The sequence below is a fragment of the Microtus pennsylvanicus genome, chromosome 6, assembly GCF_037038515.1.
Source record: "Microtus pennsylvanicus isolate mMicPen1 chromosome 6, mMicPen1.hap1, whole genome shotgun sequence".
NCBI classification, from domain to species: Eukaryota; Metazoa; Chordata; class Mammalia; order Rodentia; family Cricetidae; genus Microtus; species Microtus pennsylvanicus.
In genome coordinates, this window is record NC_134584.1 from 86,006,735 (window position 1) to 86,032,635 (window position 25,901).

General features: G+C 43.6%; 1 protein-coding gene and 1 long non-coding RNA gene across 3 annotated transcripts in view; one reads left to right on the forward strand and one right to left on the reverse strand.

Moving 5' to 3' along the window:
* The window catches only part of LOC142852170 (uncharacterized), a 35,600-nt gene extending 14,487 nt beyond the window's left edge, over nucleotides 1-21,113 (forward strand). For both annotated transcript variants that reach the window (XR_012910937.1, XR_012910938.1), the window contains 2 exons: nucleotides 5,385-5,521; nucleotides 20,841-21,113. This is a non-coding gene — a long non-coding RNA (uncharacterized LOC142852170). The remainder of the gene's footprint in view (nucleotides 1-5,384; nucleotides 5,522-20,840) is intronic.
* Nucleotides 21,114-23,217: 2,104 nt separating this feature from the next.
* LOC142852171 (small ribosomal subunit protein eS4, X isoform-like) lies at nucleotides 23,218-24,046 on the reverse strand. The gene has a single exon (XM_075976676.1). The coding sequence runs from the start codon at nucleotides 24,044-24,046 to the stop codon at nucleotides 23,243-23,245; it is 804 nt and encodes a 267-aa protein (XP_075832791.1). The 3' UTR covers nucleotides 23,218-23,242.
* Between the last annotated feature and the right edge of the window lie 1,855 nt (nucleotides 24,047-25,901).

Genomic DNA, 25,901 nt, shown 5'->3' on the forward strand with positions numbered 1-25,901 from the left:
GATGGCTTTATTACAAGTATGGATAAATGGCTTTATTACAAGTATGGATGCGCTAGTAAAAGAAAGAAAGAGAGAACACTTTCAGCAAATCAACTCAAGGAAGAACATGCAAAATTTCAATTTTATGAACTTATTATTAGATAATGTAGCACATGAAATACACATTTGGTCTCCACCCCTGCTTTACAGAACAGAGTTCCCTCACGCCTGGAACTTCCTGACAGAAATGTTTTGCTATTCAGGAGCCCTTTGGGACAGCTCTAAATTTGTGCTAAATAAGCAGCTTGGGAAACGAAACCTGTGTAGCATAAGGATGAACTAGACAGTCCACGGGAGAAAAAGCTTCACATTGGGCCTCATCCCCTGACTCTGTAGGAGCAACAAGCTTTGATGCCCCACCCCCGCTGAGAGTGCATCCCACGCTGGGGTGGTGGCCCTCCTGCAGGGGCATGGCATTCTTCACCACCCACCCGCACTGCACACCCAGCCCTATGCACGGCTTCAGCATGCCCGCTCTGGGGTTGTATTCACCAATGACCACACCCAATTTATACCATAGTGTGCTGCAAAGACCAGGACTTGTCACTGGCAGAACTCAAACAGACGTGACCTAGATGCAAATGCCCAACTTGTAAGATCTGCCACCAACACTCCAGACAGCAGTGCCAGAGTTGAAGTAAGTTAGGACAGCCAGCTTACGTCAGAACTAGTCAGTATGGGGAAGCCCTGTGTGGAGTCTGCACGAGACTGCAGGGGCGCTGTGCTGTCCGTGGCTAATGACGTACTATGTACACTCATATGCAGAAGCAGTGCATGCAGGACTTTTCTCGGTTTGCTTCTCTCTAAAGAAGCATGCCAGACTGACAAAAAAAGATTACAGAGTCTGCAGTCCTTAAGGAACTTGTTACAAGTCTGTGTAAGCGGGAAACTCTCCACCTTACAGGCACTGATGCATTCCAACCAATGATATCTAAGTCACTGTTTCCTGACTGCTCCTGAATTTCACAAAGGTAGGAGATAATCCATGCCTATGTTTAAGTAAATAAATCTGCACTAGCGTGGCAGTCATCCGGCTTCTCAGAGTCCTAGCACAAACTACTTGCAAGGCATACAACATCCATAAATGTATGCTACACGTTACAGTCCCCATACAATGTATCACTGAACAGTCTTCCCACAGTTCTGCTGTGGTCTGGTAGGGGAAGCCAACCTGATCATGGGCTCCCGACTAAATCAAACTGGAAACCCATTTATCTCAAAGACTCAACCATGGATATTCGTGCTACGGAAGTTCACTGTCTAAAGTACTTCTGGGAAGATCACCACGGCTAATGAAGTGTCTTTACCACAGAGGATAAAGGAATAGCATAACTACATCCCAATACTACCAAAACTCTTTTAATTTTGGAGAGAGGATCATTCTCTATAGCCCCAGCTGCCCCAAAACTCTTTATATAAGTCAGGCTGGCCTGTAACTCAGAGATCTGCCTGTCTCTGCCTCCCAAGTATTGGGATTAAAGGAATGTACCACCATACCAGGCTTCAAAACTCTTTTAAAAAATATTAATTATCTGTGTATAGGGGTGTGTGTGTAAGTCTCGGTGCCTGTGAAAGCCAGACGCATTTGACCCTCTGCAGCTGGAGTTGCAGGCGGTTACCCGCAGCTCAGCATGAGTGCTGGGACCTCTGCGGGTCCTCTGCTGTAGAGCAGTGAGCACTCCCAACCACTGAAGCACCTGCCTGGGCCTCCATCAAAACTCCAGCTAAAACTCTAAGAACTAATTAAATATGAACAGAACGAGAGGCGTGGACAGTCCAACGAAAGAACACTTGCTCAGCACGGTGAGACCCTGAATTCCAGACTTAAGTACAAAAATTAAAAAGTCAGAAGCAAAAAGATGGAGTCTGATTCGGGCTCAGATATGGTGACTCCGGGTAGTTCTGACAGGGTGAAACAGTCTCTTTAGAACACAGCAGCTAGGCTGTCACTCTCAGACACACTACCGAGCGGCCTCTCATTCCCTGTACTTCCGACAGCATGATTGCAGCTGGGCTCACAGCCAGCCTAAGCAGCACCGCGTTAGCCCCTAAGGAGGCTCTGTTCTGAAGCCTCTTCCATCTTCAAATCACCCCCTACCCTGAATCTTCAAAATCGTCTGTTGCTTCCTGCTTACTCTGAATCCTAACACTTTACATGGTATGCCGAGTGTCAATCTTTGTTTTTTTCCTAAAGTTGTCTCCGCTAAACCCCCAACTCAGTACATGACCTGCCGATTCTGAGCCCCAAATGCCAGCAGCACTCAGAAAATAAGGCAGTGCTGGAACCAAGTGCCAATAGAGGTCAGGTTCCCTGGGACCCATGTCGCACCCTTTAGTCCATTCCTTGAAACTGTAGCCATACAGAGGCCCAGTCTCTAAAAGGTTACTCGATGCTGCAAAGCAAAACCATTATATTAAGTATCAGGCCCATGTGGGGAGTGGTCGCTAATGCTGCCATGTACTTACTATCCCATCTAAAATACACGGCAAGCATTTAATGTACTTGCCATCTCCCCGCCCCCCCCAAATCTGGTAAAATAGAAATTGAAAGTTTTGCTGGCTCAAAGCAAAGTCAATCAGACGGTAAAGTTAAGGAAGGTCAGAACTGAATTCGAACAATGTCCCAGCCATGGGTGTTCTGCAGCTGCCCCAAGCTAATCTACTAGAGAGTTGCATGGCTTCCAGATGAGTTTAAACACCAGTTCCGGCAAAGAACTGTTCTCAAATGCTATAAAACAAAAATAGCTTAGAAATGAGCCAAGTCGGCTATCCAGGATTTGAAATAAAGCTCTGATATTCTTACAGCTTCTTTTCCACCCAGGGCCTCCAGCCACTGTTTCCTTTCTTCCTCTGAAAACACCTGCATGGTCAAGGGGACGCCAGGCCTCGAAGACAACAGGAAAACATCAGGGCACCTGACGTCAACACAAAACCCCTTCTTCTGTTTCCAGACACTTGACACAGGGTTTAAATGTTTTCATTAATTTCAACTACAATAAAAAACATTTAATGTAAAATCTGCTATCTAGACAATTTTTATACATGAACGCATTATTGCACAACCACTCCTAGGAATCCCCTCCAGAACACAGGGTGGGGTGTCTTTCTATGGAGTTCAAACCGGTCTTGAATTCAATATATTGCTATCCCTGCCACCTGAGTGCTGTGATTACAAGTATATGTGACCCTGCTGTGCCAGGCCACAGATCTTTTGATCCTGCAAAACTAAGTCTCTGTATACCACACTTACTTCCTACCTACTGCTCCTCATCCAGTGTCAACTTCCACTGCATACATACACGTCTGTCTATCTCTATACACTTCTATACATACATGCCTATGTCTATAAATCGGGTTAATCTGAGTGCTGCAGGAAAGGAAATCCCATCCTATTTAGAGTGGCCACACCTGAATCCTAGTATGATTTTTAAAAGCCAAAGCTTTAAAGTTTGAACTTGATTACAGTGGATTGGTGAAGTAATTTATTATATATTCACATAACCAAGTGCTAGGAGGGTATTTAAAATTACAGTGTAGAAGAATATTTAATGATATAGAAGTGTCTCAATATAATGCTAGTGAAAAAGACATGGAGTTTAGCTTGGCTGAGTGCTGGGTTTTTTAGGTGTTGAGTTTATTAATTTTTTAAAATATATGTAAGGTTACTTTGACAGCAGTAATTCCTGATAAATTCAGCCTGACATTTTGCCCATAAAATGTTTCCTAACGCTGGGTGGTAGTGGCTCACGTCTTTAATCCCACCGCTCAGGGAGGTGGATCACACAGGCGGATCTCTGTGTGTTCGAGTCTAGCCTGGTCTACAGAGTGAGTTCCAGGACAGCCAGAATTGTTACACAGAGAAACCCTGTCTTGAAAAACCAAAATAAAGACAAATGTTTCCTGAAATTATTAACACTATTTTATGACTGCTACTCAAGCTCTTTAAGTATTTTAAGGTGCCATTTATCTGTGTCCAGAATCAAACTCATTAAAATAGCAAAGCTGTTCTTATGTCTCCATTTTTATTTTTAGTACAAATCTTCTATTTCTCACATTTCTTGCATTTAAATTTCCTCCTGACCATTTCTCTTGATCCTCTTCCACTTAAAGAAGGTTATTGAGAAAAGAATAGCTAAAGAGAAGCCAGGGGCAGGGATGGTGACCTCCCCTCCACATCTTTTTTTTTCTTTTTGATTTTTTGAGAAAGCATTTCTCTGTGTAACAGTTCTGGCTGTCCTGAACTCCCTTTGTAGACCAGGCTGGCCTCATAGACGTGTGTGACACCACTACCCAGCTTGGCCTCGATGTCTTTAATCCTAGAACTTGGGAGGCAGAGACAGGAGAATCTCTGTGGGTTCCAGGCCAGCCTGACTTACATACCAAGTTCCAGCCAGGACAATATAGAGTAACCTTGTCTTCAAAAACAACAAAACAAAAAAACAGGCGAAAAGGGTACTTTTGGTTAGTTACGGCTGTCTTTCCTTTCTTTTAAGTGTTTGTTTGTTTTGTTTTAGCATTACATCATCTTCCCCCAAAAGAAAAATTTTTTTCATGCTATGAAAGTGACCTTAACAGGATATTTTCTGGATTTTCTTTCCTGTGCTGTCACTTGAGGGCCTTGCTGCTCTCTGGTCCTGAGGTGGCGCAAGCAGCTGGGACTGGCTCCTGTGTGCAGTAGAGGAGAGCCTACGTAGTCACACCTCGCTTATGTAGATGTCCACCTGTTTTTCCTTCCCTTGTGGGGTTATTTAAGAAATCATGATTGACTGGAGTTACCAGAACTCTTGTGAAACTCTGGAAGGAGCGCCGTTGATAAGGGTGATGCTGTTTCCAGCTCCTTCCTTCAAAGCTTGATCAGCGAGGAAAAGCATTTTGACAATTCTTCCTTCCTCCCTCTTCTTTTGGATCATCTTCGCCCCACAGTAGAGAGGAGGCTGAAAGGCACTCTGTATCTGCTTATGTGAATCTTTGTCCCAAGCTTATTGTTGAGACCCCTTGGTGCCAGTAGGACAGTTTGAATTCTCTTTCTGGACACGTTCAGGAGTAGTCCACGTGGTCCTTCCGTCCTTCACTGTCTCACGTGCATGTCTGTAAAGGGTAGTACACAGGCCTAGGACCAATCCCACTGAGTTCTGCATTTAGTGTGGTAACAACTTCCTTGTCCTAAATAACATTTTTAATTTTTATTATTATGCGTACGTGCACACACATGTGTCCCAGGGTACCTGTGGAGGTCAGGTATGTACTTCAAGTGTGTAGGTCACTGGGATCATGATGTGGGAAGGTCATATGTCTATCTGTTGCTTTCATTGGTTAATTAATAAAGAAACTGTTTGGCCTGATAGGTCAGAACATAGGTGGATGGAGTAGACAGAACAGAATGCTGGGAAGAAGGGAAGTGAGCCAGACACCATGCCTCTCCTCTCCAGGCCAGACACGATGAAGCTCCAGCCCAAGATGGACGTACACTAGAATCTTCCTGGTAAGACAACACCTCGTGGTGCTACACAGATTATTAGATATGGGCTAAAGCAAGATATGAGAGTTAGCCAGCAAGAGACTAGAGCTAATGGGCCAAGCAGTGTTTAAATGAATACAATTTGTGTGTTGTTATTTCGGGGCATAAGCTAGCTAGGCAGCCAGGAACCAGGCAGCAGGAACGCAGCCCGCAGCTCCTTCTACAGGATCAAGTTCAGGTTGCTGGGCTTGCACACATGCTTTACCGCTGAGCCTAGTGCTGGCCCAGTGCCTGTTTTTCAGGAGGGCTCACACAAAAGCAAATAACAATGCTGGAAGGATCTCAGTGGCAGAGTGTTGGCCCAGCACGTGTAGGGCCTAGGACTGAGCAGCCAGTGCCACCAAAAAGAGAAGAAAAGGAAGAAGAGGATATGTAACTAGAAATGAACTCCCCTGCTCTCTTGGTTTGAACGAAAATGTTTTTCAATCTCCCTGATATTCCTAGAATATGTTGTTAGTTGAAAAAGAGGTGTACCTTTGAAACAGTTTTGATTCTTTCTTTCTTTCTTTCTTTCTTTCTTTCTTTCTTTCTTTCTTTCTTTCTTTCTTTCTTTCTTTCTTTCTTTCTTGAGATAGGGTTATTTGAGTTCTGGCTACCTGGAACTCTTTACATAGACTTGGCTGACCTTGAATTCATAGATATCTATCTACCTCTGCCTCTCAAGTGCTGGGATTAAAGTTATACACTACCAAAGGCAGTGGTGACGCACGCCTTTAATCCCAGCACTCAGGAGTCAGAGGCAGGCGGCTCTCTGAGTTCAAGGCCAGTCTGGTCTATAAAATGAGTTCTAAGACAGTCAGGACTACACAGAGAAGTCCTGACTTGAAAAATAAAACAAAAACAAAATTGCCCTGCTTTGACAAAATATTTTGAAGGTTAAATGAGTCAATCTACAAGTAACACAGAACACACAGAACATGCCTGGTGCATAGTGTTCATCATGTTGGAATGTAAGAAGTCTCCTGGATGTAAAGACCACTTATATGCTAATAACCCCAAATAAATTTTTGCTGTACTCTAGACCTCTGGACTCACATTCAGTGGATACTTAGCAGTGTTGCCTTCTACAGACCCAATCCCCACTCCTGGTTCTAAACCTGTCCCACATCCAGCCCCTTTCCTGTTACTAATGTCAACATTAACTTTCCAACTGTGAAGGTCTCCACAACTTGGAATTAATCTTCAGTCTTCTTCTCTCATACTCCATAGTCAATTGTCTTCCTGTGAAAATAGAGCAGGAATCTGACCTTCATTCCCCTCCTGCCCCTGCTTCCACTTCTTCCACTGCAATCCCCTGCCACGAGCCACTATTTATCTCTAGCTTAGATACTGAAATAGATTCTTGATTCCCTCTTTATATCTTAGAATAAAGAAGCCAGCGTGAGCCTTCTGTAGGAAACCTTATCATTCCTTTGCTTAAAATTTTTTGATATGCCTCCCATTTGTACCATAGTTTTTTGTTTTGTTTTGAGACAATCTCATTCGTAGACGTGGATGGCCTGTAAATCACTATATAGACACAGGCCAAGCTGGCCGTGAACACACCGAGTTCAGATTCTGCCTATTGAATCCTGGAGTTACAGGCATATGCCACAACGTAGAACATGCAAACACTTTCTAAATAGTTATATAGATATGTATTTGTAGATGTACATACTAAAAATTTTAAGGTGTGAAAACAAGCCCCTAATTGTTTCCTCTTACCTGAGAGTGATACTATTACAAGTCATGATTAAAAAGATTGACTTTTGACCCAAGAAATTATGGAAGAACTACCCCAAAAGGCAAATAAATGTTTTTTTTTAAAACAAAAACAAGGGACTGAATAGGTGACTCTGCAGGTAAGAGAATTCGAGTGCATTCTGTTCTTGCAGAGGATCCAAGATCTTAGCATGCACAAAAGGTGGCTCACAACAACCTGTCACTCCAGCTCCAGGGGATCTAATGCCCTCTTCTGGCCTCCTAGGGCTCCTGCACTCATAAACACATACCTACACACAGACACATACACATAATTGAAAATAAAATAAACTGAGCCAGGCATGGTGGCACATACCTTTAATCTCAGAACTCAGGGGTCAGGAGCAGACAGAACTATGTGCTCATGAGGCAAGCTTGGTTGACCTAGCAGTTCTAGGGCCGTCAGTTATAGAGTCGGCTCCTGTCTCAATTCTGGTGGTGGTGGTAGTGGTGGCCATTATGAAGATGATGAAATAAATCCTTTAAGAATTAAAACAAAACACTGGAAACAGTCTCAATGTATAAGAAAAAAACTAAGAAATTATGTTATAGCTAGACTGTGTATAACTTTACAAAGTTAAATATGGTTTTTTAAAAAATAATTACATACTGGTTTTGTTTTGGCTTTGGTTTTTTGAGACAGGGCTTCTTTGTGTAGCCTTGGTTGTCCTGGAACTCTGTAGACCAGGATGGCCTTGAACTAATAGAGATCCACCTGCCTCTATTAATGAAAAAAACTTAAGAAATAGCAAGGGCACTACAAGATTGACTTTGCAAATGTCAAATCTATATAGATAGAGGAAACCCTTAGAAATACAAACAGCAGCTGCCAGGTAGGAATCACACATAAGTAACATACCTTAAGGCTGATCCCTCATAGAAGAGCCAGGCTACTTGCTAGTAACGTGTTCAGAGCACAGTTGCAAATTCTAATGTGCACTTGCTGCAGTGTTCTACAGTGACGGCTTAAGCAGTCACCTCTTTTGTGGGGTACAAATGAGTCACAGAGTATTCATGTGATTAGAAACTCGAAGTGTAGCATTTCACTGAGAAATGCAGTTATCTGTTCTCGGCTTATCACCCTTATCCAGAGCCAGCCGGTTCTATTAGCGTATATTCGATAGGGGAGTCTAACCATAAACTCCACAATTCTGATCTCTGTATTGAATTCCACTACTTCTCTGAAGGTGCTTGTTAGCAAACGTGTGTGAGATGCGGTAATACGCGCCCTCTGGTGGACACTGAAAAACACGCAAGACATTTTCAGTTGTCAAATGGCAGGGCCTTCGTTTTGGAGCACAGGGGTGGTGGTAAACAGCCTCCTGTATGCAGAACACTTTCATAAAAAATGCCAGTGGCTTGGGCTGGATCCTGGCAAGAGTCCCAGCAGCATTCTTCTCTCCTGGGGCGTTCCTAGTCTCTGGTCCCATCCTTGCTACTGTACAGTGCTGTCCCAGGCCTTATTTGCTCTCTTCTAAAAGCCCACGGGATGAGATTGAGTCGCCATGGCCCTGGATCTACCTAGCACAGATCGTTTGTGAGAGGAGCAACAGTGGCGTTCATAGATGGACGAAGCGAAAGCAGCACCGTTCTCCGAGAGCTCACGTCCCAGGCATCAGTTCTCAACGTGTGGTCCTTCAGCCTCTGAAGGACCTAGAAAGCATCTCAGAGGCTGAGGTCAACACCATCTTAATTACAAGATTGGGCAGTATTTGACGTCTTCACTGATTCACATCTGGACTGGTGCGCTAGTGTGAATCCAGGCGGCTGTGCGCTGTGCTCGTCACCCGCACACACCTGCCAGGGAATAAAGGCTGGACAGCATTCCAGATGCCACTAAAGAAGCACAGAAGTTGCTGCCTCTATTGTCTGCGTCTTTAGTGCACGTTGTTCTGATACCCTAGGTGGCAAAACTCAAGCTACACATAAAATACTCTGCTACACGCAAAGTCTGAGGCTGATCTTGAACAAAAGTTACTAAATAAATGACTTCTCATACTTGTTAATATTTTACTTTAGAGGAGAATGGGATAGGATGCATTACCAAACCATCAGTGTGTCTTTTTTCTTTTGAGAAAGGGTTTCTCTGTGTAGCCCTGGCTGTCTTAGAACTCTCCTTATAGATCAGGCTGGCATTAAACTCAGAATCTGCCTGCCAAGTGCTGGGATTAAAGGCATGCGTCACCACCGCCGAGTTTACAATTCTAATCGTATGTTTATATTATTTTATTCAGTTACTGTCTGAATGCCCATATATTTACTGAAGATAAATTGACAATATATCTGAATACACAGGAAAAATTTCTGATGTCGTATGATATCTATCACATAACACCAAAGGACAAAGCTTTGCTCTCAAATGGCTGTTGACGTATGAAAGAGTTCCACAATAGCCCAGAACGGAGTATCACAAAGGTTTATTTATATGCTGTATGCATGCATGTTTCTACCTCTGCTGATGGCATTTCTCTTTATGTTTCCATTAGCTACAAAGAGTCATCTGGAATTTCTTTTAATTAACTCTTGACAATTTCATAAATGCAGATAATGTATTTTAATCCTTGTTACATCTTCCTGTCCCCCTCCTATTTCCACTGAATTGTTTTCTTTTTTAACTGAAGTATATGCTAACACTAAATTTTAAAATTTATGTTTTTTTTCTATTGGTCTCCAATTTTTCAGTTTTATAAAGAAGAAAATGATGTTATTGATAGGAATTACAATTTCTGGGGGGAAGACATGAAATCCTATAGAAAAAAAATAAAAATCCATTACTTGCGGTTTTCTGTTAAAGCCAAGAGAGTAAACTGTGAGATGAAGTGGTTTGGTGGTGTCTCACTTGTCAGCTGACAGACTCTAGAATCACCTGGGAGAAGGGCCTCTGGCATACCTATAGGGGTCATCATGGTTTCCTTGAGATGGAAAGATCCCCTCTGTGGATGTCACCATTCCCTGGCTGTGGTTTTGGATTTAGAAGAGGACAAAGAACTGAGCCAAAGCATGCTCTCTTAGTTTGGGTTGCTGTCCTGGGATGAAACAGCATGGGCAAAGCAAGTCGGGGAGGAAAGGGTTTATTTGGCTTACTCTTCAGCTTGATGTTCATCACTGAAGGAAGTCAGGGCAGGAACTCAAGCAGGGCAGGAATCTGGAGGCAGGAGCTGATGCAGAGGCCATGGAAGAGTGTTGCTTACTGATTTGCTCTTCATGGCTTGCTCAGCCTACTTTCTTATAGAACCCAGGACCACCAGTTCAGGGATGGCCCCACCGACAACAGGCTGGGACCACCCACATAAATCATTAATTTAAAAAATGCCCTACAGGCTTGCATACAGTTGGATCTTATGGAGGCGTTTTCTTTCTTTTTCTTTTTTATAACATAATATTTTTTGTCGGTTCTTTTGGGAATTTCACATCACGTACCCAAATCCCACTCATTTCCCAGTCCTTCCATATCTGCTTCCACCCTTGTAACATCCCCAGAAAAAAGTATAAATAAAAATTAACAACAATAATAAAAATCTTGCCAATCCCTCTGGGCAACAGCCTGCTTCTCTCTCAGCTGCGGCTTCTCTCCAGTTCTGCCTTTCATGAATCATTTTGCTCCTCTGTCTTTCCCACGTCTCTGTCACATACTCATTTGTGGCAGTGGCACTGGAAGCTGCAGCGAGTCACACACGGTACCCTTTTGTACAAACAGCTTTCCTTGCAAAGGTTCATTGCAATGAGCTGTTGGTCTGGTTCAAGTCTCTGGCTTCTGCTACACCATCAAAACTGCCCCCTTGCCGAGATTCCTCCTGGACATCCCACTGCCGCCCTGAGTCCTGCAGATCCTGCAGCTGTGCTTCCACAGGATGACTCCCTTCAGGTGCTCCAGAAGGTCACAGATGCGGGAGATATGGGGTGGGCCTGGGTAGTAGCCAGGCCATGCTGCTAGTGTGGCAGCCATCAAGGGACAGGGACAGTTCTCCAGCACCCATGATACATGGTGTCAGCTCAACAGAGCCCTCCTGGTATAGGAGGTTCTTCTTTCTATGTGTTGCTTTCATTAGTTGAAAAAAAAACTGCCTTGGCCTTTTGATAGGGTAGCCCTTAGGTGGGCGGAGCAGACAGAACAGAATTCTGGGAAGAAGGGAAGTGTGGCAGATGCCATGCTTCTCCTGCCCGAGATGGACGCTGGTTAGACTCACATGGGTAAGCCACAGTCAAGTGGCAATACACATTAATGGAGATGGGTTAAACGAATATGTAAGAGTTAGCCAATAAAAGGTTAGAACTAATGGGCCAGGCAGTGTTTAAATGAATACCATTTCTGTGTAATTATTTCAGGGCTAAGCTAGCTGGGTGGCGGGATATAGCCTGCTGCTCATCCTATAAGAGCTAATAATTAGCCTGAGCTAATGGGCCAATCAGTTTTATAACTTATGGAGATCTCTGTGTGATTTTCTTTGGGGGCTTTCTGGCTGTGGGGTATCAGGCAGGACAGAAACCCCAACAAGCTGACCCTCATGTTACACCCTCCAACATCAACATGGCATCAACATGGCTTTGGGCAGCACCACAGACCACAGACATCCCCTAATGATCTTTAATGGTGACACAGGCCATAGATACCAACATAACCTCTGTCTGTATCAGGTCTACTGACCCACTTGTGGCCCTCAGTGGCTGCAGAGGCCCACACAGACCTCAGGCCTCCTTATGGTCTGCTTACAGTCATACGCTCCACTCTCACCTCGGGGAGGAAATCTCAAGGACATCACCAAGTCACCAGTCAGTGGCACAGACCACTTACAGCCACATGGATCTCAAACTTCATCACAGCCTGCGGCAGCAGCAAGACCCACAAACACCAACCTGGCTTCTGGTGGCAGCACAGACCACGGTGGTCCTTCCTGGAGGTCCAGTCTAGGAAGTGACCCTTTCCTCATCTCATGGAGCCATTTTCTCAATTGAGGTTCCCTCCCTTCAGGTGATTGTTGCCTATGTCAGTGAAGTTGACATAAAACAGTCAGCATGCGTGTGTCCCTGTTCTTCACTCCTTCTTCTCCTACTCCTCCTTTTTTTTTTTTTGTTTTTGAGACAGATTTTCTCTGTGTACTCTTGGTTGTAACTCACTGTAGACCAGGCTGACCTCAAACTCACAGAGATCCATCTGCCTCCCAAGTTCTGGGATTAAAGGCGTGCTCCACCACATTCTTGAGAAAGAAATAAAGAGAGAGAGAGAGAAAGAAAAGAAGGAAGGAAGGAAGAAGAGGAAGAAAAGAATGAAGGGGAAAGGAAACAAAAATCATTGTGTCAGTATGTTTATTTATTTTGAAAAAGGGTCTCATGTATCCCAGGGTGACATAAAAATTTACTATGATCTTGAATAGATCCTTTTGCATCTACCCCCTGAATGGTGGGTGTATAGGTTTGTACCACTACAATGTAGTTTTTGAGGTGCTGGGAATCAAAGCCAAGGTATGGTGTACACTATGCAAATATACTTTAATAGGATTTCTGTTCCCCCAGTAATGGGTTTCTCCACCGATGCACTAAGCCAGATCAAATCGAACTAAAAAAAGTATGTCAACAGGTTTGTTTGAGCAAAGCAGCTCCTGGGCAGATTCTCCAGTCCCAGAGATCAAGGCTAGAGAAGCACGCCCAAACTGAAGCAGGTAGATTACAGAGGTTGCAGGCCAGGGGTGATGACATGTCTGCCACAAGCTGAGTTTGTGCCCAAGTATGGTCAAAAGCTGAGTGCTTTAGGTGGAGACTTGGGAGGCTAGCAGGTTCAGGGGAGGAAGCGTTGCAGCTGCCCAGAATTCAGAACTGGGCTTTTTGGTGCCTTCCCTTTGTTTGGAGAGACAGGAATGGGCTTCTCAGATCATGCAGGAGTAAGTTGAAGGTTCCAACGGAACACCCAGAGCTTTTGGGATATGTTGGCACCAGTTCTAATCTGGCTACTTCCTGTTTATAATGATATTTTATTTATGTTTTAGTAAATAAAGCTTGCCTAAAGATCATAAGGGCAAAACTAAGCCACTAGAGGTCAGGAAGTGGTGGCACACAGCTTTAATCCCAGGAGCTGGGAGACAGAGGCTGTGAGTTCAAGGCTACCCTGGGTTACACAAGATTAATGCAGAAACAAATCCAGGTGGTATGATCCATACCTCATACTTTTAATCCCAGTACTAGGGAGTCACACACCTTTAACCCCAGCACTAGAGGGAATATACAATGGGAAGACAGAGGCTGCATGCTTAGTCTGCTCAGTCGGCTTAGTCTGTGGTCGCCCAGCCTCGGTAGAGGTAAAACTTGTCTAGTGGCTTGGTTGCTTTGCTTTTCTAGTTTTCAGGCTGAACCCCAATTTCTGTCTCTGGTTTTTTATTATTCGTGCTACACCTGTTGGCATGGGATGGCGAGGAGGACAGCCAGTGGTCTTGTGCTCAGCAGGAGGTCTGCCATCCTGGAGACTTCTCTATGGAGTAGACACAGGGCTGTAGTTATTACCACCAGCCCTTTGAATGAAAGTGGCCATGGGCAGAGTGAAGACTGCCAGAAAGAATGGAATGGAGATGTGTCCTGACTATAGCGGCAAAGTTCTTCAGATAATTTGTGGAATGACTCAATATCAGTTTCCCGTAGGCCAGATTCATTGATATAGGGCAGCAATCTCTCCCTAGGAACGTGCAGGTGTCTGTGAAACGGCTGAACAGAGTTACTCCTTGGTTTCAGAGCAAAAGGCTAGCCTAGTTGTCAAACACCATCAAATCTGAGAAGGATACATTTTTTAAAAGATTTATTTATTTATTATGTATACAGTGTTCTGTCTGCATGCATGCCTGTAGGGCAGAAGAGGCGCCAGATCCCATTACGGATGCTTGTGAGGCTCACTGTGGTTGCTGGAAACTGAACTCAGAACCTCTGCAAGAACAGGCAGTGCTCTTAACCTCTGAGCCATCCCTCTAGCCAGAGAAGGATACATGTTACCTGAGTAAGCAGAAGCCCGGACCAAGCAGTTTCCAAATCTATTAAAAATGACAGGGGCTGGGCAATGGTGGTGCACACCTTTAATCCCAGCACTCCGAGGCAAGTGGTTCTTTGTGAGTTCAAGGCCAGCCTGGTCTATAGGGCTAGTTCCAGGACAAGCTCCAAAGCTACAGAGAAACCCTGTCTCAAAAAAACAAAACAAACAAACAAACAAAAAATGACAGAAACTGTCTGGCTACCTAGACAGCTACCCCAATTTCCCCATGGTCATTGGGGACAGAGGTCCCAGGGCAGCATCAGTCTATGGCTGCCAGGCCCAGAAGATCTGACAGACTTTCCTGTGCAGTAGGAACTTGGGAAGGACTGGCTTACCTTGTCTAGGCAAAGCAGGGGAATCGACTCCCCAGTGTCCTGTTTGTCCACAGTCTGGACAGTGTCTTGGCAGCTGTTTCTGCCCCATGGCCACATGGACATGGACATGGAGGGTCTTCTGCACCCAACATCTTCTTTGGAGGAGATAGGGGAGCTGTCGAGAGCTAGCGTGTCTCTCTACCATAAAAAGCTTTTGTCAAACATTTTAAATGCCATACTCTCAGATCTCTGAAGTGTTTGAGGACCATTATCTGTTAGGTTTATCTAAACTAGAGAAACTTGGTTTCTAGTTATTTGTTTTAGGCTTAACTTTGAAAACATACAAAGCTGAACATATCAAAAAAATTTGATCCTTTCGGAAGTATATGGCTATTAACTTGTATGTCTTATAAGACTGAGATTTTAAGGCCTTATCCCAGCTAGGTTTAGCTTTAAAAAAATAGCAGTTTCTTTTTTTTATGGTTTTATTTTAACTTTATGTGAGTGTGAAGGTGTCAGATCTCCTGGAACTGGATTTCCAGACAGTTGTGAGCTGCCATGTGGGTGCTGGGAATTGAACCTGGGTCCTCGGGAAGAGCAGTCAGTACTCTTAACTGCTGAGCAATCTCTTCAGCCCAAAATAAATAGCAGTTTCTAAAGTGAAGGTCCTTTAATATCAAGATAAGTCTTTTTTGTTGTTGTTGTTTTGTTTTTCGAGACAGGTTTCTCTGTAGCTTTGGAGCCTGTCCTGGAACTAGCTCTTGTGGACCAGGCTGGCCTTGAACTCACAGAGACCCACCTGCCTCTGCCTCCCGAGTGCTGGGATTAAGAGCGTGTGCCACCACCGGCTCAAGATAAGTCTTTTAACTCATAAACACTGTCTACAAAGAGACTGGGAAATTTCCTGATCCTTTTATAGTACACCGTTATAGAACACAATAGTTTTCTCTATGACTTAGTTTATCAAATTAGCTACAGCTTAACAATGTTAGTAAAAGCAAGGATGTTAGACTATATTCCTAAATCAATCTCTGTTAGCTGAATAGACCTTAGTTAAGGAGAGACCGTTTGCCAGACTGCATAGGTCAACATCTTACTGCATCATAAGCTAGGAACACAGTCTCTGGGTTTAGCTGTGGTCCTAAGTTTTAGTTTTTATTTATCTATTTATTAAGATCATATATTAGCAAAGGTATCATAATAAAAGATCTTAAAAATTTTAAAATGTCCTATAGCTTTAAAAATTTAAGCTTTTAAAAAACTGTTTTTTGGGGGGGACCATGGGAGAGGGTAGAAGGGGAGGAGAGAGGCAGGAGAGGAGTGGAGAAAAATATATAGCTCAATAAAAACAATTGAGAAACTGTTTCTTAAAAATATCCAGTTATTTAAACTTTCTGTAAAACTTAAAAATTTCTTGTTAAGAAGTTTAAGATCTCTCAACTGTGTGTTCTGCTAATATGCAACTAAAGTACCTTTTTATTACAAGAATGATAACAAGGCACAACCACAATTTGTAGAAGGCAAAACCAATTTTCAACAGTGTAAACGGTTCATTGTCTCTAAAACCTACACCAAGTGGATTACCCTTTCTCTTCATAAACCATGTTTCCAGGACAGACAGGAATTATACAAAAATCCATCCTAATCCAAAAACTCCTGGAAATCTATTGTTACCTCCTAGGTAGGCTCGCTCCTCCTAGGTGGTCAAAATGCTGGTAAAGTTCCATGACATTCCTCTCTTCCATCCCTAGTCAAAACAGTGACTTCCCACCTGGCTGCACTTCATTAAGATGATGGTGAACTATGTGCTGTTTCCCAGAACAGCTCCAATTTGAAGTTACAAGTTTTAAGTTAAGTTTTCATGTCTTCAGACCTTTCCATATCTTAGAACACACTCTTTCCCTCTAATCATTTAGCAGAGACACGAATAGTTATTATGGGAACAGTCAGAGCAGAGTATGTTTCTTTAATGGAAAGCTGCACCTGCAGCCTGTTTAGGCTTTACTGTGAAGCCTATTAGCAAGGCAAACCTGTCTGCCTTTTCTTTTTTCTTTTTTTAAATTGTTTTTATTGAGCGATATATTTTTCTCTGCTCCCCTTCCTTTCCCCTTCCCTTCTACCCTCTCCCATGGTCCCCATGCTCCCAATTTACTTAGGAGATCTTGTCTTTTTTACTTCCCATGTAGATTAGATCCATGTATGTCTCTCTTAGGGTCTTCAAGGTTGTCTAGGTTCTCCAAGATTGTGAATTGTAGGCTGATTTTCTTTGTTTTATGTCTAAAAGCCATTTATGAGTGAGTACATATGATATTTCTCTTTCTGGGTCTGGGTTACCTCACTCAGTATGATGTTTTCTAGCTCCATCAATTTGCCTGCAAATTTAGAGATGTCATGATTTTTTTCTGCTGTGTAGTGCTCCATTACATAAATGTACCACATTTTCCTTATCCATTCTTCAGTCAAGAGCTATTTAGGTTGTTTTCAGTTTCTGGCTATGACAAACAGTGCTGCTCTGAACATGTTGAGCATATGTCCTTGTGGTATGATTGAGCATCCTTTGGGTATATACCCAAAAGTGGTATTGCTGGGTCTTGATGTAGATTATTTCCTGGTTTTCTGAGAAATCGCCATACTGATATTCAAAGAGACTTTACCAGTTTGCACTCCCACCAGCAATGAAGGAGTGTTCCCTTTACCCCACATCCTCTCCAGCATAAGTTCTCAGTGGTTTTGATCCTGGCCATTCTTACGGATGTAAATTGTAATCTCAGAGTTGTTTTGATTTGCATTTCTCTGATGGCTAAGGATGTTGGCCATTTCCTTAAGTGTCTTTCAGTCATTTTATTTCTCTGTTGAGAGTTCTTTGTCTAGGTCTGTACTCCATTTTTTTATTGGATTATTTGTTCTTTTGATGACCAATTTCTTGAGTTCTTTGTATATTTTGGAGATCAACCCTCTGTCTGATGTGGGGTTAGTGAAGATCTTTTCCTATTCAGTAGGCTGCTATTTTGTCTTGTTGACTGTGTCCTTTGCTTTACAGAAGTTTCTCAGTTTCCGGAGGTTCCACTTATTGTTTCGCTGAGTGTCTGTGCTACTGGGGTTGTATTTAGAAAGTGATCTCTTGAGCCATTGCGTTCAAGTGTACTTCCCACTTTCTTTTCTATGAGGGTCAGTGTGCTTTGTTTTATGTTGAGGTCTTTGATGCATTTGGAATTGAGTTTTGTGCATAGTGATAGCTATGGATCTATTTGCATTCTTCTACATGTTGATATTCAATTATGCCGACACCATTTGTTGAATATACTTTCCTTTTTCCATTTGATATTTTTTGCTTCTTTTTCGAAAATCAGGTGTTCATAGGTGTGTGGATTGATATCTAGGTCTTCAATTCGGTTCCATTGGTCCTCTTGTCTGTTTTTATGCTAGTAGCAGGCTGTTTTCAGTACTATAGATATGTAGTAGAGTTTGAAGTCAGGGATTGTGATGCGTCTAGAAGCTTCGTTATTGTACAGGATTGTTTTTACTATCCTGGGTTTTCTGCTTTTCCATATGAAATTGAGTATTGTTCTTTCAAGGTCTGTGAAGAATTTTGCTGGGATTTTGGTGGGCATTGCATTTGATTTTGGAAAGATTGCCTTTTTTACTATGTTAATTCTACCTACCCAAGAGCATGGGAGATCTTTCCACTTTCTGGTGTCTTCAATTGCTTTCTTCAAAGATTTAAAGTTCCTGTCCTACAGGTCTTGCACTTGTTTGCTTAGAATTACTCCAAGGTATTTTGTTATTTGTGGCTATTGTGAAGGGTGATGTTTCTCTGATTTCTTTCTCAGCCCATTTAACATCTATGTACAGGAGGGCTACGGATTTTTTGAGTTGTAATCCTGTTACATTAGTGAAGTGTTTATGAGTTTTAGAAGTTCCTTGGTAGAATTTTTGGGGCTGCTTATGTAAACTATCATATCATCAACATATAGTGAGAGTTTGACTTCTTCTTTTTTGATTTGTATCCCCTTGATCTCCTTTTGTTGTCTTATTGCTATAGCTAGGACCTCAAGAACTATATTGAATAGATATGGAGAGAGTAGACAACCTTGTCTTGTTCCTGATTTCAGTGGAATCACTGGGAGTTTCTCTCCATTTAGTTTGAGGTTGAGTGTTGGCTTGCTGTATATTGCCTTTATTATGTTTAGGTATGTTCCTTGTATCTCTGCTCTCTCCAAGACCTTTATCATGAAGGGATGTTGCATTTTGTTGGAGGCTTTTTCAGCATCTAATGAGATAATCATGTGGTTTTTTTCTTTCAGTTTGTTTTCATGGTGGATTACATTGACACATTTTTCTATGTTGAACCATCCCTGCCTGCATCTATGGGATGAAGCCTACTTGGTCATGGTGGATGATTTTTCTGATGTGTTCTTGGATTTGGTTTACCAGTACTTGATTATTTTTGAATTAATGTTCACGAGGAAGATTGGTCTGTAATTATCTTTCTTAGTTGTGTCTTTGTGTGGTTTGGGTACTCTCAAGAGTAAGGATTACCACTGTGTGCTAGTGCCACTGACATTATATGTGGGTGCTGGGACACAAATGTAGGTCCCCACTGTTGTCTGACAAGTACTCTGCCAACCAAGGAATCCCCCCAACACAATCCCTAGTTCTGGTTTCTTAGTCCCCATGTTCACCATGAGTGTCACTCTGTGTGGCTCTCACAAGCCAGATGTTCCTCAGAATGTGAAAGCCAATATCCCATTCCCCAGGACAAAGGTTATGTGGTGTCTGTTCATCTGTGTTGATGTGACTTTTGCCTGTGCCCTGACAAAAGATGGTGACCCAAGATGAAGAACACTAAGAAGTTTTCTGCCTGTTGGTCAGAACTGTCATCAGGTCCTAGAGGTTTGGCTGTGTAGAGTCAGCCCATCTCCTAGCCTTCTCATTTCTACCAGGGACTGTCTCTTCTGAGGCTTTCAGGGGCTCTGTCCCTAGTCTCTCTGAGCTTTGGGAAGTGACTATGGTATCCACTGACACTTCTCATCCTGTGATACCAGTTCTTTAGTTTCTGACACCTTTCTTGGTGTGAATATCTGCTAAGAGGGACCCAAGCTATACAACATGAGTTCAGAGAATCCACACTAATTCTGAGTCCAGAGATCCTTCTTCTTCCACTTCCTGACGCCAGGTCTTTCCATGGAATAACCCTTCTGTACACTGTGAATATGTATTCTTTTCATTGGTTGGTAATAAAGCTGATTTGGCCTACAGCAAGGCAGAATAAGGGTACAGGTTTGGAAAAGCCAAACAGAGGTACAGGGAGAAAAAAGGGCAGAGTCCAAAGACAGGAGCCAGCTGCCTGAGAAACAAGACAACAGGGAACTGGTAAAGCCACAGCCACATGGCAATACATAGATTAATAGAAACAGATTAATTTAAATGTAAGAGAGAGCCAGGTGGTTGTGGCGCACGCCTTTAATCCCAGCACTCGGGAGGCAGAGGCAGGCGGATCTCTGTGAGTTCGAGACCAGCCTGGTCTACAAGAGCTAGTTCCAGGACAGGCTCCAAAACCACAGAGAAACCCTGTCTCAAAAAAACAAAAAAAAAAAAGGTAAGAGATATTTAGTAATAAGCCTGAACTATAGGCCAAAATTCTGTACTCAATATAACAATATAATGAGGATTTATTTCAAAGCCGCTGCTGGATGGTTCAGTCCAGAGAGACCTCTGTTTACAAACCCTCCATAAAATTTGTAAAATGGTTTCAGGATCACCTTAGTCACAGGGGTTGCTCCAGCACGCTTCAGTATCTGGTACAGATTTGTAGCACTGGACAGATGAAGAGGGAGGCCAATACCTGTAATGTCTACACTTGGCAGTAGAGCAGAACAAGCAGATGTTTGAGGTCACCATTAGAGATACATAGGGCCTTCACTGAACTGCAGAATGAGCCGCTAGCCCTGTCTCAAAGAATCAAAAATCAAAATACTTTGAGACACACCAATCAGTCCACAAAAGTTTAATTGATCTATTATTCTCTCCTCTCTCTCCTCTCCCCCACCATGTGTGTGTATCTGTGTTTCTTCTTACACATATACGCATGCACTTGTGTCTGTGTGTACACATACATTCATTTGGGGTATGTGCATGTGGAAGCCACAGGGGAACCTCAGTGTTTGTTCCTCAGACACAGTCACTGGTTTTTTTGTTTTGTTTTGTTTTTTTGATACAGGGTCACTTGACAGTGAGACCCAGTAATCAGCAGATGGCTGCCTTGCCGGTGGTGGGATTCCAAGCACATGTCATCATTCCTGTTTGTCACGGAGGGACATGGAAGTCAGGCCTCATGCTTGCCTACCAAGCTGTGTACAGACTCAAGCTTCCTTTGCTTTTTCGGGGGGCGGGGGGAGTTCTGATTCTTCAAGAAAAGATTTCTCTATGTAACAGCTTTGATGTCCTGGAACTCCCTTTGTGAACATGGCTGATCTTGAACTCACAGAGATCCTCCTGCCTCTGCCTCCTGAGTGTGCTTCCTTAGCTTTGGTTTTGATGTTTTCCCCAGTTGTTCTGATGTCATTTGTGTCTCTGAATTTCCTAAGGCAAGACCTATGCTGATGGCTGGACAGCTGAGCAGGGGCATCTGAATTGAGGCACGTTCTCTGCCTCTTTTAGTTTAATTGACCTATAAATGTTTTCCTCTGTAGTTGGCAGCTCTACATCCCTTGATGTCTTCTTTTTGTTTGCCCATCACAGAAAGTGTTTGTTTTGTTCCCACAAATGAGAGCCCTGTGACCATGTGACCCTGAGCCCAGAAGGCCTTCCTAGCTTTTTCCTGGACTGCTCATGTCAATGCAATCAGAACATCAGTTTGCTGAGTGGTGGTGGCGCCACATGCCTTTAATGCAGTACTCGTGAGGCAGAGGCAGGCCAGCCTGCTCTACAGAGCAAGTTTCTAAAGGTACAGAGAAATATTGTCTCTCCCAAAACAACAACAACCACCACCACTACAACAACAGCCACAATAAAAACAAAACAAAAAAACCGGCATCGGGTGTCCCTGTGGCCATGCTGTAGACTTGACATGTCTGTGGGTGTCAGAAACAGCTACCAATAAGACATAGGTATCTTGACACACGAGTTGCTACAAGTATGGTTGCTCTGTCAGGTAGCCTGGATTAACACTTTCCAGGTGATCTCCATAATGGCAAAGAAAGAATCAGAACAATATTAGCATATCCTAATCTTTTTAGGATGGCGACATCCTGTCAGGAAGTCATGTGACCACCTTCCGTGTGGCCAGGTATGAGCTGGCCTGTAAGTTTGGCTGCCATACAATGTAGGGCTTGTATAATATTGCCCCACGGGTCAGGATAAAAATCAAGTCAACATTTAATAAGGTAAAAAACAAGAATTTCTTTATTGAATAATGAAATAATAAACAGAAATTTCTCTTTCAGGCTTGGCATATCTTTTTTTTTTTTTTTTTTTAGTTTTCATCATGCTGTTTAATCTAGCACGTTGCCTAGAAAGGCTTGTTAACAAGAGTACAAATACGTCTCCAGCATGTCTCTCAAGAGTACAAATACGTCTCCAGCATGTCTCTCAAGAGTACAAATACGTCTCCAGCATGTCTCTCAAGAGTACAAATACGTCTCCAGCGTGTCTCTCAAGAGTACAAATACGTCTCCAGCGTGTCTCTCAAGAGTACAAATATGTCTCCAGCGTGTCTCTCAAGAGTACAAATACGTCTCCAGCATGTCTCTCAAGAGTACAAATACGTCTCCAGCATGTCTCTCAAGAGTACAAATACGTCTCCAGCATGTCTCTCAAGAGTACAAATACGTCTCCAGCATGTCTCTCAAGAGTACAAATACGTCTCCAGCATGTCTCTCAAGAGTACAAATACGTCTCCAGCGTGTCTCTCAAGAGTACAAATACATGCTGTTTAATCAAGCACGTTGCCTAGAAAGGCTTGTTAACAAGAGTACAAATACGTCTCCAGCATGTCTCTCAAGAGTACAAATACGTCTCCAGCGTGTCTCTCAAGAGTACAAATACGTCTCCAGCATGTCTCTCAAGAGTACAAATACGTCTCCAGCATGTCTCTCAAGAGTACAAATACGTCTCCAGCGTGTCTCTCAAGAGTACAAATACATGCTGTTAAATCTAGCACGTTGCCTAGAAAGGCTTGTTAACAAGAGTACAAATACGTCTCCAGCATGTCTCTCAAGAGTACAAATACGTCTCCAGCATGTCTCTCAAGAGTACAAATACGTCTCCAGCCTGTCTCTCAAGAGTACAAATACGTCTCCAGCATGTCTCTCAAGAGTACAAATACGTCTCCAGCGTGTCTCTCAAGAGTACAAATACATGCTGTTTAATCTAGCATGTTGCCTAGAAAGGCTTGTTAACAAGAGTACAAATACGTCTCCAGCATGTCTCTCAAGAGTACAAATACGTCTCCAGCATGTCTCTCAAGAGTACAAATACGTCTCCAGCGTGTCTCTCAAGAGTACAAATACGTCTCCAGCATGTCTCTCAAGAGTACAAATACGTCTCCAGCATGTCTCTCAAGAGTACAAATACGTCTCCAGCGTGTCTCTCAAGAGTACAAATACGTCTCCAGCATGTCTCTTAGAGACCCGTCCACCCACTGCTCTGTGTGGCCGCTAGCCTCTTGTCTCTCTCTTCAGCAACTGTGAGGCGGATTCCTTTTCCTCGGGGAAGAGAAATCCATGGTTTGTTGCCCTTGCCAATAACAAAAATGTTGGAAAGCCGGGTGGCAAAGCTGTTGCCATTGGCATCTTTCACATGGACCACATCAAAAGAGCCGGGATGTCTCTCTCTGTTGGTGATCACACCAATTCTTCCCAAGTTAGCACCCCCAGTCACCATACACAGGTTACCAGTGTCAAACTTGATGAAGTCGGTTATTTTACCCGTATCCAAATCAATCTGAATGGTGTCATTCACCTTGATGAGGGGATCAGGGTAGCGAATAGTGCGAGCATCATGGGTCACCAGATGTGGGATTCCTTTTGTGCCCACAAAGATCTTTCTCACTTTGCACAACTTGTACTTGGCCTCCTCAGGTGTAATATGATGAAGGGCAAAGCGACCCTTGGTGTCATAGATCAGACGGAAGTTCTCTCCAGTCTTGTCAATGTTGATGACATCTATAAACCTATCAGGGTAGGTTATATCGGTCCTGACTTTGCCGTCAATCTTAATGAAGCACTGCATGCAGATCTTCTTCACTTCATCGCCAGTCAGGGCATACTTAAGCCTGTTCCTCAGGAAAATGATCAGAGGCAGACATTCCCTCAGCTTGTGAGGGCCAGTGGGTGGACGAGGCGCAAACACGCCGGTTAGTTTATCCAGCATCCAATGCTTTGGAGCTGCTACACGCTTCAGATGTTTCTTGGGACCAGGAGCCATGGCCGCGCTGGGAATGGAAAGAGCCTGGCATATGTTCTTTAAGAGTAGAACATAGTCCTGATCAAATGAAATGAGTCCAAAATCAAATGAAAAACAGCAGTGGGTTCCATATGACCATGACATCGTGGAAAAGGCTTTTCACTAGAATGCTGTGGACAAAATCACAGTTAACGCAGGTTGAGAAATAGATCCCGCACATAAGAACAATCATTTATGAAAGATGAAGCCTTCACCCATGTTTCTTTCTATTCCCTTTTCTTCATGTCTCCCAACTTGTGTGTGTGTGTCTGGGTTCATATGTGTCTTCTGGAGCACTTACCTTGCTTCCTGAGACACTCTCCTTAAACCTGTGACTTGTCAGTAACTCTAGACCACCTGTACAAGGATGAAAAGGGGACTTCTCTCTTCCACCTCCATAGAGGTAGGATGATATGCTCACACTGGCCTTCAAGGCTTTTATGTGGCAGCTGGTTCTGAGCTCACGCCCTCACGTTTGAAGACCGAGCACTTGGAGTGAGTTACTCCTGTCACTAAGAGAGCAATTTCATGGGTACATTCTCATCTTATGATATCTCTCAGAAGCCAAGTGTTGTCAACAGAACAAATGAATAATTGACCCTGTGTGGTGGTCAATCCCCTGTTGGAGCTCTGGATGGGAAGCAAGAAAAGCTTGTGGCTGAATGTGTTCATGAGTACCTGCAAGCTAAGGACAACAAAAGTTGTCCATTTCCTGCCATGGTGAGCAGCCTGGGGATCAGGAAGTTTGGCCAAAAAAAACAAACAAAACAAATCACATGGTTTCTCGACTTGTGTGAAGATGAGCAGTGTGGATTTGCTGTCTGAAAGGGGCAGAGAGGCGACCACACGCTTTCCTGAGGTAAGACCGAAGGGCACATGAGGCTGGTGCCTTCAAGTCTTTGAAAGGAAGTGGCCTGGCTTTACTGGATAGTGTCCCTAATGGATTCTGTAACCTTGTCTGTCAGGGACAGATTTCTTTCACCTTGGCCCTGGCTAGACAGCCTTTGCTTGGGGAGAGCTGACCAGACATGTGTATCTCATTCTAACCGTCCATGGTGCTCAGCCTGAATTCTCTGGCCACCTGCCCACCTGCCTCCCATTCAGCTTCTCCATGACAGGAGACAGATCATGATGTCAGAGTCACACAGTTTACTAATCCCCCTGCTTTCCAAAGTCTCATGAGAAAACCGAGAAAATCGCCCTTTGCTTGCTTAGATGGCTTTCCCAACACAAGGAGCTGATTGGCAGGGCACTCCCTAAACTCCATGGTGCCCTGCGCTGGTCCAGGACTTATGTTCACGTTGACTACTGTGTCTGATAGTCAGGGGCAGGAAGACACTAACACTGAATGCCCCACCTCTTTCAGCAAGTTGGCAGAGAGGCTGTGGCATGGGTTAGTTGACGGGCTGCCACTGTGGTCAGGCTTCCATTGTCACATAAGGCAGACCACTGATGGTTTTGTATGTTGTGTCTTCCAATGAGGATTGAGGGGTGTGCCTGTTATTTGTTCTTTTTCTGAGGCTATCTAGCCCATTCTGACCGTGTGAGGTGGTCACAAACATCCAATTGGGTGCAGAGAGGCAAAAAGGGCTCCTCTAGGTGAGGAGTTCCACAAAAGAAACTTTGTTGTGGATACAACTGAGTGTAAGGGTCTCTTCTGTCTTCCAGACATCTTAATGGAAGTGCAGGTTTGCAAGTTTCAAGAGAGACAGTGGTGTCATCTGCTCTCTGAGAGTGCAAGGAGAACGGAAGGGTGGGGACAGCTGCAGTCAGAGCTCAGGGCGATGTTACTCAAGAGTTTCCTCTCCCCATCCTGGTTAGTATGTGGCTTAGTTTG